Source organism: Pseudopodoces humilis, chromosome 1 (genome assembly GCF_049639895.1).
Source record: "Pseudopodoces humilis isolate 2021_Gansu_Grassland_sample_001 chromosome 1, ASM4963989v1, whole genome shotgun sequence".
NCBI lineage: Eukaryota > Metazoa > Chordata > Aves > Passeriformes > Paridae > Pseudopodoces > Pseudopodoces humilis.
The window spans coordinates 130693667-130709914 of NC_142200.1; the positions used below are offsets into that span (position 1 = coordinate 130693667).

The following is a 16248-nucleotide window of genomic DNA, read 5'->3' on the forward strand; positions in this document are numbered from 1 at the left end:
TAAGCACTCTTGCTGTAATTTTGTGTCCATAATACACATGCTGTGTTTACACCACCACACTACAGAATTTCAGACTCTAAGGACTGCCTATGAAATAGATTTCTTTCTAGTCATATTTGAACATGTCATCAAAATTTTCTGGTATTTATCTACCACATCTCTACCTGTGCAAGTTTTCTGACTGAATTATTTTCACGGCTTAATTTTTTTCAGAAAGCAATTTTCTAAGAACTTGTAAAAGTGTCCAACGTTCTGGGGGAATACAAGCAGAAACATTTATTTCTATACACTCTGAAGAGGAAAACTGAAGCATTTTATTGAGAAAATATCACTGAATAGATACCAGTTGTTCCTTCTGAGGGTGAAAAATCCAGCAATGTGAATTACTCAGCACTATAGCTGTTTTTTGTATTTCATCTCACTGACAGCATCAGTGACAGAATGACAACCAAAAAAAGAGGGAGAAAGAGAGATAAAAGGACACAGAGATGTATTGCAACAACATTAGGTATACACAGGTTGAATATTGATGTGCTATGAGCATAGGATGATCTGGAATGACACAATCAGGAAAAGGCAATGCCAAGAAGGGCTTTTCTCCTTCTTATTAATTGATTATTCTCTTTGCTACCAGAGGGAATTTAGGCCAACACTGCTGCTTTCCTTTTAGAGACATGATGTACAGTAAAGGAGGATGTGGGGGGAAACACTGAAACAATTCAAACATCTACCTCCTTTTGTTTTACTTAGGCATTGCACACTGCCGTTGGTTTAATGTCTTACACGCTGCCTAATTGTGCCAAATTAACAAGACTCTCCTCTGCAGCAGCTAAATGCTGGCAGAACATAAATGGCTGCAAAAAAATGTGTAATATGTTCCACCTTCACAGTGGTCTAATGTATTAATAATTATGCAGAAATAAAATGTAATGTTAACTTCTTATTATAAAAAGGCATGTTAAACTGAGGACTTTGTCACAGTAAAAATCCCTTTGCTACTAAAAAGTGGTATTTTTTATGGTATAAACATTTGTCCCTTCCTCTGCCCCCTCTCCTCTTTGAAGCATCCTCAGTAATGGCAGAAGATTTGTATGTATTTTACAGCACAGGAAGTTTTACTAGGAGGGAAGGAGAGGGGGAGGAGTGACAAAAGTCCACATCACATGAGCCAAGGCAGGATCCACTTTCCAGACACATTCCCAAACTGCTGCATGTACGTACTGCTGCCTTCACACAGTGGCTCAAAGCTCCTTCTTCTCCCATATTGCCGATAGCACAACAGCAGCAGCAGTGATTTGCGTGTCTGAGCAGTCTTGCTTGCACAGAGAAATGCAAGGGGGAACATGTATGTGCTTTAGAAAGCTCCTTTTCAGTAAGAAGGCCAAGAACAGAGGAGGCCATTTCACTGTATAAACAGGCCTGCTCAAAGCCTGCAGCTGGCAGTGGATGGCAGATGGACGTTTTCTTTCTGTCACTGCTTCTCCCACCAAAGCAGCTAGAGAGAGGTTGCCAGGACGCCTCTGTCTCTGCCTACAGCCCAAGATAAATTGCACAGAGGTGGGTGAAGAGCAGCATGTTGAAGCAACTGAGAGCAACCTGTCTCCTTTCTGAAATACCTCTTCAGCTTCTACTTAGGAATATGCTGCATAGTAGAGTACATATTTTTTGATTTATTCATAAGTTGCACCCTTTTACTAGCTATTTTTAAATATGTATCTAAGCACTCTGCACAATCCCTAAAATCTAGTATAATTATTATGTTACCATTATGGTAAGCAATTCCCACAGTAATCAAAGGTAATAGATCACCATCATGGATATTTCTTGTCATTGCAATAAGATTTTCAAAACATTTGATGTAAAACCAAAGCCTAGTTTCTCAAATGCAAACAGATACTGCCAGTCTTTTTAGAAATTTTTCAACAGACAAACAAAGCTGTTGAATGAACTTAGATGTGCTCTGAAAAATACTGACTGGTCAGAGGGAACCAGATTTATTTTTAAACAGCTATTGAGTACTGAAATCAGCTTCATTCAGTGTCTGGTATTAAAGTGTACTCAGTAGCCTGCAATTTCCAAAAATCTTTTGGTATCTGAACTTTTATGAAAATGTTCCCATGACTGTGGCCACCAGGCTCTTCTGACATTTTGTTACAGCAGCTGCTTCCCTCCCTCAGATGCAACAAAACAAGCAAAAACCTTATATCCCTTTTCCTAGCATGCTTCCATATGACTTCTCCCTGCAGAACTCCTGGAGCACTGGAATAGTAGGGGCAGAGGAGCCCACCTTGAGGCTGGGAGCTGTTTTGCCCAGAACATTTTCTGACCCTTTCTCTGAAAGGCCTGGTCCTCCCATCACTTTCCCATTCAATTAAACAGTACTTTGATATGAAGAGGTGCTGATTTCAAACATTTCCTTGCTTGATTATGGCTTGCTCATCAGGAACAATTCAGTGACGGGGCTTGGATGGATTAACTTAGCTAACTTGCATATATATCTTAATGCAGACAAATGGGTTGTTTTGTTCTTATTAATACCAGCTATTATCTTTATTTCTGCTTTGACTCATATTCTGAACTTCAGTCAAGCAAGATTTCTTGACTGCAGAGCAAAGATGACTGAGAAATTAGTCTTTACAATTTAATGGAACACGTATGTGTTTGCCTCAGTCTGATAATGTATGCAGACTATTATCTTGGTAATAGTGGAAGAACAGCTTTCCTATTTCCAAATGACAGAAGGGGATAAACCAAGAGAAACTTGCATCATCCAGTGGATAAAGGACTGCTTTGCCCCTTTCCATTTCCACTTTCACATTGCAGAAATTAATGCATTGGTTTTGAAGTATTTAGATGACCTCAGATTTAGTAAAACAGTTTGGGGGATTTCTTTTAACAAAATGTAAACTTTGAACAAAATTTTACCTAGTATTTATTTGATAGGCAAATTTAGAGTTTCCATTTTGCACATAATACATTTCTGAACACTCTATATAATCTACAGTAATTGATATAAAAATTATAGTTGAGATCTACAAAATAAGTCCTAACAAATAGAGGATCCCCAAGAAAAATCTCCCATGTTGTATGCAAACAACAAAACACTTCTGCAAAGTCTGTGGGACATTTCACACGTCTTGTTGTCACCATGCCAACAAACACACAGAGAAAGAAACCCACAACTGGTGACCAGATACTTGGAAATATTATACAATAAATATTGCTATTCTCAAATTTACAAAGAAGCTCATAACAAACCAACAAACTAGTACAATGAGAAAAGGCTATCTACCAAAACAAAAATATTTTCTTCAATAGGCATCAAAAGTAAAGTATATTTACTAGCAAAGAGAACTACTATGTAGACATTTTTCACAGCTATCATTTTGATATAAACATTAATGTACTAAATTTGACAATGGAGTGTATTTGCCTGTTTTAAAGCTGGAAGTTAGAAAACATGAAACATGCTTGCCTCAGAATAGTAAAACAAATCACTTGAAAAATCAGTTATCTCTCCTTTCACAAAAATATGTGTTTGCATGAACATCAAAAGCCAAGCAAATTAAAAAAGAAAAGCAGAAAAAGGAAATTCTTACTTTAACTTCCACTGTCTTCCCACCTTGCTCGATATGCCTCTCAAGATATTCAGAAGACAGCAGGTCACTGCAGGAAGAAGAAAAAAAGAACCGTAAGCCTTGCGCATGTGTTCTTGCACTCCCTCTCAGCAAGAACTGATTAAACATTTACATTTGAAAAGGGCAAAAGCTGCAGGATACTTTTCCTAAAATGTTCATAAAATTCACTGAAACAACCATCTCCAATGGAGTTACACAGTACATGAAATACACTGATTTTTAACAGCAAAAGGTGGGATAAGGAAAACTGAGGGGAGTTTCTCCATGGAAAGTTCAGAACCAACCACTGACACTGATTGTAATTCAAGAGACTTTTCTATCTGCTGCTAAAAGCAAACAACATAGAAGTTAGGTGAACTTCAAAAAATGCAAAAAACCAGAAGTATGGGAAACCAGTTGGAATCTGAAGGAAAACAGCAGCTGTGTTGGCAGGCTTCAAAGGACACAATGGCACAACCGTGACATGACCTGGTGGGGCCAACATGGTGAGCTCAGGTCCACAGAGCACGAGCAGGCAAAGCTGTGGGCCCCAGGAGCTGCAGCCCAGGCAGGCTCACAGCACAGGTGTACACACTCCCTGGGAGCCCTGAAGCTTTAGCAACGCCAGAGGAAAAGGCTCTGGGCAATCCCAGCCTCCCAAGTACACAGGGACTTGGAACAAACACCAAGGAGAAAGAACAATCAGACCTGAGGCAAATATATATAAATTAAATGCAGACTGTATTTACCAAGCCATTCAAATGCTAAATCAGTCAAATTATCTTCCTCATAGTTATTTTCTAGTCAGGCAAATCAGAGAATCACAGAATTGGTAAGATTGGAAGAGACCACATTATCTACATCATAAATTTCACTAAGCATGTTCAAAGACTACAAAATTTTACTGAGATTAAATCAGCATAAAGTCTTGCTATTGTTCCACCTCAGTGACAATTAAACTGGAAAAGATAACAAATTGGTAAAGGAAACCTGACAAAAGGCAGGTTGGCCACCAGGGCAGGAGGCAGTGAGCATACACCTGCTCAGCATAAGAGGCAAAAATGTAGTATTTCTCCTCCAAACAGCAAAATACCTGAGCTTAGACATGAACTGACCTGATGAGAGAGGGCAGGAGCAGCAGAGCAGCACCGAGGGCAGTGGCTGCTCAGCTTTCCAGAGCTTCTCCCTGGCCAAACAGGCAACAGGACCATGGATGTTTTTGCTCACAGAGACATTGGTGACTCCCCCTGAGTGAGCCTTAAGCAGGGCAAAGATGGAAATATGGGTCCTTCAATATCATCCCTAAAAATTACCAGCCTGATATCTGTATTAATTACTCAGGCACAAAACCCAGGAGCATTCCGATGAAATATGCTGATAATATTAAATTGGAAAGCATGGAGAATAAAAAAGATTGAAAAAACCCCCATAGGAAAGACCTGGATGATCTTCAGGTCTAGATATTTGAAATAGGATCAAATTCAAATGCACAAACAGCAAATTTATGCACTTAAGGGCTGTAGGGAATTTCTATTACATTTTTTGGAGGGCCTGGTTTATAAGGAAGAGAGACATGACCACACTAGTTTCTGGCAACGTGATTTGGCAGATCAATAGAATGTCTTCCTGGAAAACACAACTGTCATCTCAGAATACATCAAAGATGTATTTCCAGTCAAACTGAGGTATGATTAATATCACTGCCCAAAGGAGATCTTTTTTCAAATACTGCAGACAGGTACTGGACAGTTTTACTTACTAAGTTCCATTACCTGGGAACACAGAGAGGCTCCTGAAGTCTAGCCAAAAATTGAGTTGCGGGTGAATGTGAATACACCACTGTCTACACACCAAGATACAAAGGCAACTAATTAGGCCATAGGAGATACTGGCAGAACCTCAAAGGTGTAAGGACTGTCAATGAGCCAGTGGAAACTGGATGTTAAAAAGATAATACTTTGTATCTAAGTGTAAGGGACGCAGGCAACAAAATTAGGGATGCTAACAAATTTCTGAATGGGAGCATCCCTGGGACAATCATGGAGGTGGGGTTTCCTCTGACTCAGTGAGTTGACAGCTGGTTGCTGCTGGAAGCAGGAATTCTCAATGCCCCCTCAGGAGCAAGCTCTGAACCTACCTTGTGTCAGCACAAACACTCACCAAAACACTCTCCGTGTCAGAGCTAACACTCATCAAAAGACCCTTGGTGTCAGCACTGGCATTCATCAAGGTACACTTGGGAGGGTTCAACAAAACCGTGGTTTTGCTGCACTGGGTAACTGAAATCCCTTGAGAAGAGCTGCAATCAGCTCCAGAGCTGATGCAAAGGAGGGAATGAGCATCTCTCAATAAGGATGAAAGAGCGAGTGACTCCCTTGGCCACGGCAGAACCAGCATGAACCCCTTTAATTCTGGTCAGGCCCAATATCTACATTGAAGCTTTGCACAGCTGCCTGCACATGAGCCATTATTGAGGAGCACCTAAAAGAGATGCTGTTGAGTTATTGATTATAACACTCTGATTCCTCTTAGAAATTAATATTAAATATTTAGGATATTCATGCCCTGAGAGAAGCTCAAAGACTTCTATGGGGTCTTGTATGCATTTTCCAGATTTAGTAATTTAGACAGATGTTCTCTGAAGATATACTCAGTTTAGCTTGCTGAAGTTAGTTAGATTGTTTCCCAGCACTCACCACACTCTTTCAGCAAAAGTTTATGCTTCCATAACTTTAATAAAGACTCATTTATAGCTTCGGGCTCTACTTTTACTCTTCATTATTTTCAGGGGGACTCAGTTAAACTAATGTCATCCTCCTTATCGGGTGGACACAAAGGTTTTTGTGCCAAGAAAGATGCAATAGATTATAAAATGTAAGATAGTAAAGTAAGTATATAGTACAAACATGGAGATCAAACAGAATGGCTTAACTTGGGGAGGCTTTACAGTTGTATTTGGAGGGATGACAAGGAGAAACACAGGTTCTTTTCATGGGGGTCTAACAAAATTACTGCTTTTTAAAGGATACTGCTGTTAATGTTTTAATGTTCTGGAAGATCATATGTTCTCAAAAATCTGGAAATCGTGTCTGGCATGGGAAAACAAAAACATTGATCATTCTCTGCCTTGTACAACACAAGAATTAGAAGGTAACAAAAGAGGTCAGTAAGCTCAAAACTAATTAAAAAGAAACTTTTCTGGCATAGCTGCTGATTACAGTGTTCAACATATTGCAGGAAAGCATGAATGCTAGAGGTCTGTACTGGTTCAAGCTGGGAATAGACAAGTTAGTGGATGTGGCTGGGAGCTGCCAAACACACAGACAGTGTACCTAACTCCAAGTGTTGGAGTCCTGGAAAAGAGCTCTGGAGAAGTCTCATACACGTTTTCTCAGCTCTTCCCCTTTTCCCTCACACCGTGGGCCCTGGGCTACTGGGAGTGGCCAAGTGCCCCTCTGACCTGGCCTGGGTTCTCTGCCTGCACCTTGCAAGGGTCCTGTTTCTCCTCAGGATTGAACAGTGTCCTGTGGCATCCAGCTCCAGGGCTGCTGATGACCGGACAGCTGCTCTTCTCCCACCCACCACCCCAGGGATGGACATACCCAGCTGTTCAAGTTGTATTTGCTTTCAAAGTAGACCAAAAGAAAAATTCCTGAACATGTCCATCCATTTTGTCTTCCTGCTCAGTCCTCACTTTGAGGACAAAAGGGCTGGAAACAGCTGGGGAGCTGCTGGCATTCCCACCCCTCTCAAGGACTGTCACAAGTGCCTTGATTCCCGAACTGAGCCTGTCTGGAAGGGAAACACCACGAGGTCACCTGCCTGCACAGCTCCTGGGGACTGAGCCCACAGCTTGCAGACAGACCACAGATCTGAAATGTAGAGACAATTCTAAAGCCTATCTTAAGTAACATGGCAGGATACATCTAAGAATATTTTATCAGTAGAAAACCCCATAAATGAAGTGATGTTATGCTTTATTATCATGATTCACAGCACTGAAAATATTAAAAACACAACACTCTTGTAGATCCAATAACACAACCAATGCTATTAAAAACTAAGCTACAAACTCACCATTATACATAATCTTAAAAACTCAGGCCAAAAGGCATCACCTCCTAGGTGGAGTCATGTTTTGTCTGCAGTAACAGTACAGGCATAAAACTGCTAAATTTTAATGGAAGACCTTCCTTTAAAACAAACAAAAATCTAGATTAAAATACTTGTGAGACATGATTAAAATTATTTAAGCAAAATAATACAATAATCATTAAAATAATATGTATTTCAATATAAATAAATAAAAAACAACTTTCCTATGGTAGAAATAAAACGGAAATAATTTAGCTTGCCTGCTGATCTATCCTAGAAATCACCTTTGTCAGTTTAAGTGGCAGTTTTAGTATTAATTATAAATAAAGCTGGCATTTAAAAAAAAAAATGGTGAAAAAAATCTTAGAAACACAAGGGATGGAGAAAATTGCAGAGAAAAAAAACACCAACACTCTAACTGACAACACTGCAGAATGAGATTTTCAGAAATATTTGCTGAGGCATTGGTACAAATTTTTTGAAAAGGCATGGCAAAAACCATGCATATGTTAAGACTTAAAAATAAAACATTTCACAGGAAAAAAAAAGCACATGTGATCTCTTGCTTTTACAAGGAAAAACACTGCTATGCTAATAATGGCAATTCTCTTGTCAGAGGTCTGTTATTTCAGTGTACACAAATTAAGAATCATTTTGTTTATAGCAGCAGCATTTTTGAAGCATTATCTAAAGTCCATATGAGCCTATCCCATATGGACTCAATAGCACAAGGGCCAGAACAAAAAAAATGTGCAAGCTCCTTTCTGCTCTTCCAACCTTCCCAGTCACACAAGAGGCAGAAGCTGGGGGAATTTTATTACAGCATAGGCCCCCAACTAAGGAAATTATCCTTATCCAGGATCATGCATATACACACACTTAAATTCTACCTTGAATCAGCTGTAGCAGTTATACATGAGGTTTACCAAAACAAGCTTGGGATTCGGAACCCAGGAAAACAGATCACCTTTGGATATAGATGGGTTCCCCAGCAGAAAGAGGCTGTTTCAGGAAGAAAAACAGTTTAAAAAAATGTGGTGGCAAAAGAAAAGAGGACAGAACAGGTCAAGTGTTTAAAGAAACAGAAAGAAAAAAACCAAGAGATTACAAAGCCTTTCAAGTGAAAAAAAAGGAAAAAAGAGGAATTTTTTAAAAAAGAAAGAGGTTTGCATTTGAATATGGAAAAAAAAAAAAAAGCTGGGAAATATCCCAGTAAATTTAACAGAAACTTTCAAACAGAGAAGGAAATGCCTATCACCAGCTTCTGAACAAAAAATTAACTCTCCAGATTTAAGAGACTGAAAAGCAGTTATAGAAGAATAAGAGCAGAAATTATAGGTTGCTTTTTAGAGACCATAGAAAGAAATAGAAAGTTAAGAAAGGTAGAAATAAAGAGAATTCATAAACATAGTCCTAAAGTGTATCTTTGTCAGCATCAGCGTTACAAATAAAATAAATGACTGGCTTAATGATAAACTGATATAATTTCTGTGTCTCCTTGAATACTGTAGAAATTCTATATCATTTATTCACCCTCATTTGTCTCCACAACTCTCCATGACGTACACCTGAAATTTCAGGTTAAATATGGTGCCAGACAAGAACATCAAATGAGAGATCTGAGGGAAGATGCATTACTGAAAAGGAAGACAAGGTTTTAGTTGAAATCAGCAGAAAGGTCTGGATGGGCCGAATGCCAGCAGGAAATTACCAACAGGCATATGGAGACCTTAGAGAGAAAATAACAGGTTCAGGGAAATGATGGAGACACTGATAAGAGATAGATGCCATATCAACTGCACAATTAATGCTAGCCCATGGGGCAGAGCCAACTGTGAGAGGGCTGCAACATCATCTTGAGAGGGCTGCAGTAAGAGGAATGGGCACTGTCAGGGTACCAGGCACATGAAGATGAGAAAGCTTCCCATAAAATGAAATATTTTACCCCAGTGGTGTACATCCTCTAACAAGTATTAACAGAAACAATAGCTATGGAAGGAGTGGGTATCAGAGGACATTTTTAGTACAGCCCATCTTGTACACCAAGGAAGATAAGGTAAGTTGACTGTCATAAAACAAAAGGCAAGTGTTGCATTCCAGGGCTGCAGGATCATGTCCAGGGAGGCTGCAGTTACCAGTGACCAGCATGGGACTCCAATGAGACAGTTTTCTGCTCAGGAAACCATTCATTCAGCACAGGAACAAACTCAGCTTAGACCCAGAGACAGAGAGCTCTGAACGAAGCCAGGTGCTGGGTTTTGTGGGACAGAACCAGGGTGGAATTTAAGGTCAGGGTCTAATAGGGACAGAGTAAGGGAGAAACCCCAGGGTCTCAAACCCAATCAGAACTCCCTGGGCTGCCACCCCATGAGGGTCTGGGGTGGGGCAACTCTTCCCAGGCTCACAGGGCCCATCCCCTGAGGCAGAGAGATGGAATTTACTCTTCCTGGGCTTTAAAGCCACACCTCTCATTTTAATAATGCTTATCTGAAACTAAATCTTTGCCTCCCTAGGCAGGGGGCATCTCAAAAGCAAGAAAGTGGAAAACTGGATGAGAGAGAACAGAATGGATGTTTCTATCTTCTATCTGTCGGTAAGAATACAGAGGACAATTTGCATTATCTTGCATTACACTCTAGTCCTGTTACATTTTCAGTATCAGCCATGAGCTAACTGAATCATACAGCAAGATAAACTCAAAAAAAGCCACTTAGCTGGCAGATTTCTGTATCTCACTACATGGGACATTTTAATTCTCCTTTATCCTCATGCCTACCCAGAAACCGCCTCTCTGCTCATACATGATCTTTCTTTTCACTTCAGGGGGGATTAACTATCTCCATCCTCAAGGAACCAATCTGCTTTAATAGCCACAGCTCTGAAACTTCATCTCCTCCTTCCCATCAAAAGAATTGATGAATTTCTTTTTATGTGGATGGCTAATTTAATTAATGGCTGTGTCTGTTAACTTAGCCAACTGGACTAATCAACCAGAATTAGATAGCTTCTAGTAGATACAGCAGCAATTTTCGGTGTCTACTGAGAGGAAGGAAAAAAACAACTGAGAAAAACAGAACCAGTTCTTGTCTACACAAATTGAAATTTTATCCCTTTTAAATATATTCTTATCATACTTTTCTGTCCTTGTTGCAGCTAATATGAAAGAGAGAATGGAGTAAGAAATATCTTGATTTTTTTCTACTCCTGTTAATTATTTAAGGCTTTCTTCCAAAAGAAATTAGGGACTTAAGAATGCCTTGGGTTCTCAGATGCTGAGTACTACCCGCTCTAAGTCCTTTCCTGGAGTTTAATTTCACATTTCACAAAATTACACAACTTGAATCTCTGATGATGTTTCTTCCAAATACTAACATTTGCTCACTTTTTTCCTTTCCAGGACTTCTCACTTTGATCCCAAATGCTCTGACTTAAAAACACACTTAGTCCTTTATTCCTTAATGCCCTGCACTCTAGTGCAGACTGCTCTGCAGCCCTGCAGGGCCTCCACCTCTGGCTTTAGAGAAGAACTCTCGCAGCTCTGGCTTACGAACAGCATGTGTTTCATTTCTGAATTGGCTTCGTTTCTTGATGGGAAAAGGTTTAAGCAGGTTGAAGACATTCTTCCTTAGTTTCACCGAATTTCTATTACACACATGGTTCCTATTACTGCATTAAAAAGGAGAGTACACAACAATAGCTGCAATTTGCTGTGAAGCAACAGCAGTAGATGGAAGGCTCAGGCTGGTGTGACCATATCCTGCTGGACCTGCCTTGTGCACATGAACTGCACCTGAAGTGCATCCAGTGCCATTCTACAGTGCCACTCTCAACCTGTATTTACCACACCATGGACTTTTTGGCCTGTCCTTTACAATCTTTGCAATTCAGTTTGAACTCCACTATCTAAATGACCACATGGGCAATTTTATGAGAATGTAATGGTGAACAGATACTGCTTGCATTTTCCAAGGGAAAAAAATTTAGAAGCTTGTATTTAATTTCTGCAGCTAGGAAGAGCCACTTACAAACTAACCATTTACTCATAACAAGTTACTTACCACTATGTTTTGAGGAAATCTGAATAATGCTCTGTACCCCAACAAACTAGTAGCAAAACATACCTAAAGTAGCTCTGAAACCATAATTTCAGATTTATTTTTTGTGGGAACTTGAATATTAACAATATTTTTATTATATTTCTTGCACCAATATTAATATTTCCTAACACAAATATTGAAACTGGCAAATAGCATCTGCTATGATATATAATGAACAGTGTTTTTTTTGCAATAAGGCATTTTAAAATTATTACATGTTGCTGCAAAGGGCACAAATTCAATATGGCAGTTAATTCATGCTGCTGGTGATGGAGGGATGGTGATTACAGTCTTCTCTTTCAGACAACAGAGAGAGATTTAATCTAGTATCCTAGCAAGGAAGCTGCATACACACACAGCCTTCCCAGTATCCACAGGAAGACACTGCTACTCAAGATACCATAGTGCTAAAGTAGAGACTTTAACAAGCAGAAAGAGCAGACAGCAGGTGTTTGCAAGATTCTTGTCAGGCAGAAAGGTGAAATGGGATTTTTCTAGCTCTAAACTTCTGTTTTCACAGGCAGAGTTGAAAGCAGCCTGGGCAAGGTTCACTTTGCTACTTATCCAGGAGCTTTCCTGACAGTCATGATGGCAATGCAATTGTCAATAAAACCTCACTCTTATTTTTGTTGATGAATAATTTATACCAGTGTTTCTTCAAGCAATTACTTCTTTTTCTCGTACAGAAATTTCAGAAATCCTATTAAAATGAGCAGGTACTTTTAGACCATGTTTGTACCCTTACTACAAAGGAGTTTCCTGAATGCAATTTCATTATATTTCAGTATATTTTGCTTATACACTTGTTACTTAAAAGTCAGGATAAAAACAATTAATTTTAGTATTTGAGAGGATGGTAAATTAATAAGAAAGGGAAGAGGAATGTACATGAGAAGTACAGGCTACACATTTCCCTGCACAAAGGTACTAGTGTGGTCTAATCATGTTTTTTAACATCCCTCTTCATACAGCTAAGCTGTTTATACCACATAAAAATCATTTCCCAAGTAAAGTTACTTGTGATTTCACCCACATTTCAATCCAACCCTCTGTGTATTGTCCATAAATGCTATCTTGAAAAAGAAAAACTGAAAAAGTGAATACGTTAGTATTACACATGGCCCCAGCTTCATGCTATTAAAAACCAGTACACACATTTTGTACAGGACACCTGTTACCATCTGGTGAATGGACTTTATTTTTATTATATATTTTTATTTGGTAGCTTACTTCAAGATTTGCCCTCAAATTCTAGTTACTGTATACATGGTCTTGCACTGGAGCAAATATCCAAATCATTCCTGCACTCATGAACATTTCCATGATGCTCTCTCAAAGTATTTGCACAACACAAATACTGAGTCCTCAGGAGAGTTAGCACTTCCCTCAATACTAAAATGCTGTAAAGTATCTCTTTGGTTTGGGTGCCCAGTCTGAAAGTTGACAGACACACATACTGCACAAATACAGTGTCTTTTTCATCTTAACACATTCCAGATGTGTCCTGCTCTGTGCTGCAGTCTGGTCAGCTCTGGAGCTTCTGAAGCTCTTCAAAGCTGATCCCAAGTATCCTTCTTATGGTACCTGAAGAACAAGGAATTGTCACTACAGCAAAGGGTGAAGGCTTCAATCTGGGGGATGTTTGTCCAGAGCCAAGCAGAAAACCCCTGTCAAAGTGACCAGGCAGGCTTTGCACATACACAATTAACAGCCCAGTAACGGGCAAACTCATTGCCAGCACAGCCTTGCTTCACTCCCAGGCTACTTTACATTGCCAACAAACAGTGTATAATTACAGAAATAAAATTTAAAAATAAACATACAGGAAAACGAAGGGGCCAAATTATGCTCTGCCTCAGTTTCTGCCTTTCACCACCTTCTTCCAAACTCTCCCTCACCATACCAACCTCCCTCTCCCTGGTCACATACCAACACCCCCATTACTCCCCAGCCCATCACCCCTTCCTACCAACTAGCATTTCCATGCCACTGCTTCCTCTGTCTGCATGATGCCAAGGAAGACCAGAAAAGGAGTCAGTATCTCTTCAAGAGAGATAGAGTTTGGCACTAACATTGAACATACCCTCTTAAAATGTGCACCTTAAATGACAGCAAAGCTTTCCCCTGCTGTGCTGTCTTTTCTTTTATAACCACTTAGGATGATCACCCCCTTAATACTCATGGTTACCTGCTGCTTGAACTTTGCATTTTATCTTGAATATTTGAAAGGTTGCGTGCTCCAATAATCTTTTATGCAGTACTCACCAAGAAAAAATTCTTATAACAGTGTGGTTTTTATATATGGAGTATTCACATAAATAAATTGAAAACTTATAGAGAAGTTTGGGGTTATTTTTAATCTAGTGATTGCATCAACTGTTGAGATGTTTCAGTGAAAAAAGACCAGAAAAAAAGGTTTCCACTACTTTTATCTTCGTTCACAAAAGATGTTAACTATAGAAAAGAGTATACCTGAAAATAGTTTCAGTTGAAAACATTGTAAACCTTAAATATAGGAACTATATATAGATTAGTTTCCAGAAACTATTCTGAAGAAAATATGTTAGAATTTCAAAAATATAGAAATGGGCTTGAAACTCTAAGATACTGAAAAAGCCTCTTCTTGGTAGAGGGGCTAAGAAAAAATGAGTCATGACATGAAGAACATCTTCAGTGAGAGGCAATTTAAAGAGCAAGAAGCTGAAATTCCATCCTGTAGCACTATAATGTCTCTATTTTGATAAAGAAGGTCAATTTTAATAGCATGGATCATTGTGTAGATGAGAAGTCAAAGGTCTCACACTTCAGTTGTGGGTGAACCAGGATTTTAGCCTGAAACTAAGCAAAAAAATTCAATCACACAGTTAAGAGAGACAAAGAGAAGTCTCTTGAAGAAGCAGGCTGCATTACTGGGAAAATATCTCAAAATATCCACACATGACAAATGACACAAAAGCTTGTGAAATAAAATTCAAGGCACATGTTAAAAATGAGTGAAGATTGGGTAGACAAGAATCCCTTAACCACTGAATCCTCAGGAGCCGGATTCTGAGACAACACTAATCACTTAACCCCAGTCCAAGAAATTATCACAGCTCCCTCAAACTTACAATCATCAATCTTCATTTAGCATGCACAGCTACCAGAGTACAGCTAGCTTCAGAGAGGCAAAATATCCATTTCCTAATGCTGTTCCAAGTCAAATTTGTCTGGCTTGCCAGATGGCTGTGGCATTGCTGATGACCCAGCAGGTTACTTTGCCTCCCTGTGTGCTGCCTACCAGTAAATCATCCTCTCTAAACTCAAAAGGCTCTTCAATTTGAAGAGAGGAAGGGGTAAGGATGGGGGAATATGACAGAGGTTTACAATAGCATGTGAGCCATAGACAGAATTAATGCAAAGCTGTTATTCTCCTAATTCCACATCAGTAAAACACAGAAGTACTTGAAGAAATTAGAAGACCAATTTAAAACAGATCAAAGAAAGCACTATGTCACACAACAAGTTGTGAATCTCTGCACAGGAGGCTGCACAGGCAAACAGGATCAGAAGATACCTGAAAGGGACTGAAATCATGGACAACGACCTCATAAACAGGTACTTTATAAAAGGCACACAGAGGGATGTGCCTTCTGGCATCTCCAACCAGTCATGGATGTTATGAGAGTGACTGGAGTGGAACTTGAAAATGGCCCAACACTCTTTCACAGCATTTCCCATTCCCAATGCCAGGACAGATGGACCACTGGTATGACACAGCTCTATTTCTTTTGTGTTTAATCACTGTTTCTTAGTCACTGTTTCTTAGGGTGAAATGAATACAGTAATTTTGTGTTTTAAATTTAATTTCCTATCCCAAGTCGTCTTCTGAAAGTGAGAGAAAATACAGTTATCCTTACAGGAGGCAAATTATTTTTCCACCTATCAGCACAGGATTGCTTTTAAACACATGGTTCACATACACATCATGTAACCTGTAATAGGTGTACATAGCAACATCACCCTGCTGGCTGCATCCATTGCTGAGACTGCTCCACATCTGTAACTGGAGATACATTTCTGTAAATGCAGCTATGACAGTTCTCCATCTGCTGCTTCATGCTACAATTAAATTCACACTGGTAATCCTACAGCAAAACTCCTGCAGATATCTCTCCCTTTTCTTATCATAGATCTCACATCCTTCATACCTTAAGACAAGCTTTATACCTCTATATACAAAATTCCTCATGTTCACACCCCTAAAGACAACAAAACTCTGTATTAAGACCAGTTATGCTGGTAGGTGGCATAACTTGGCTGATTTCCAAGCAGTAAGAAAGGGAACAGGATGAAATCCTTGGCATCACTACTGGTGATCATATATCCACCTAAACTGGTGCATCGGATGGTAAAAGAAGTTAAAAATAAAATTCTAAAGTTTGTAGCTAGTTCAGTCA

General features: G+C 39.3%; 1 protein-coding gene across 1 annotated transcript in view; it reads right to left on the reverse strand.

Annotated features, from left to right (window-relative positions):
- The window catches only part of ADAM22 (ADAM metallopeptidase domain 22), a 131504-nt gene that overhangs the window by 69807 nt on the left and 45449 nt on the right, over nt 1-16248 (reverse strand). The window contains exon 3 of the mRNA XM_088054527.1: nt 3600-3666. Coding sequence (XP_087910653.1) covers nt 3600-3666 — 67 coding nt within the window. The remainder of the gene's footprint in view (nt 1-3599; nt 3667-16248) is intronic.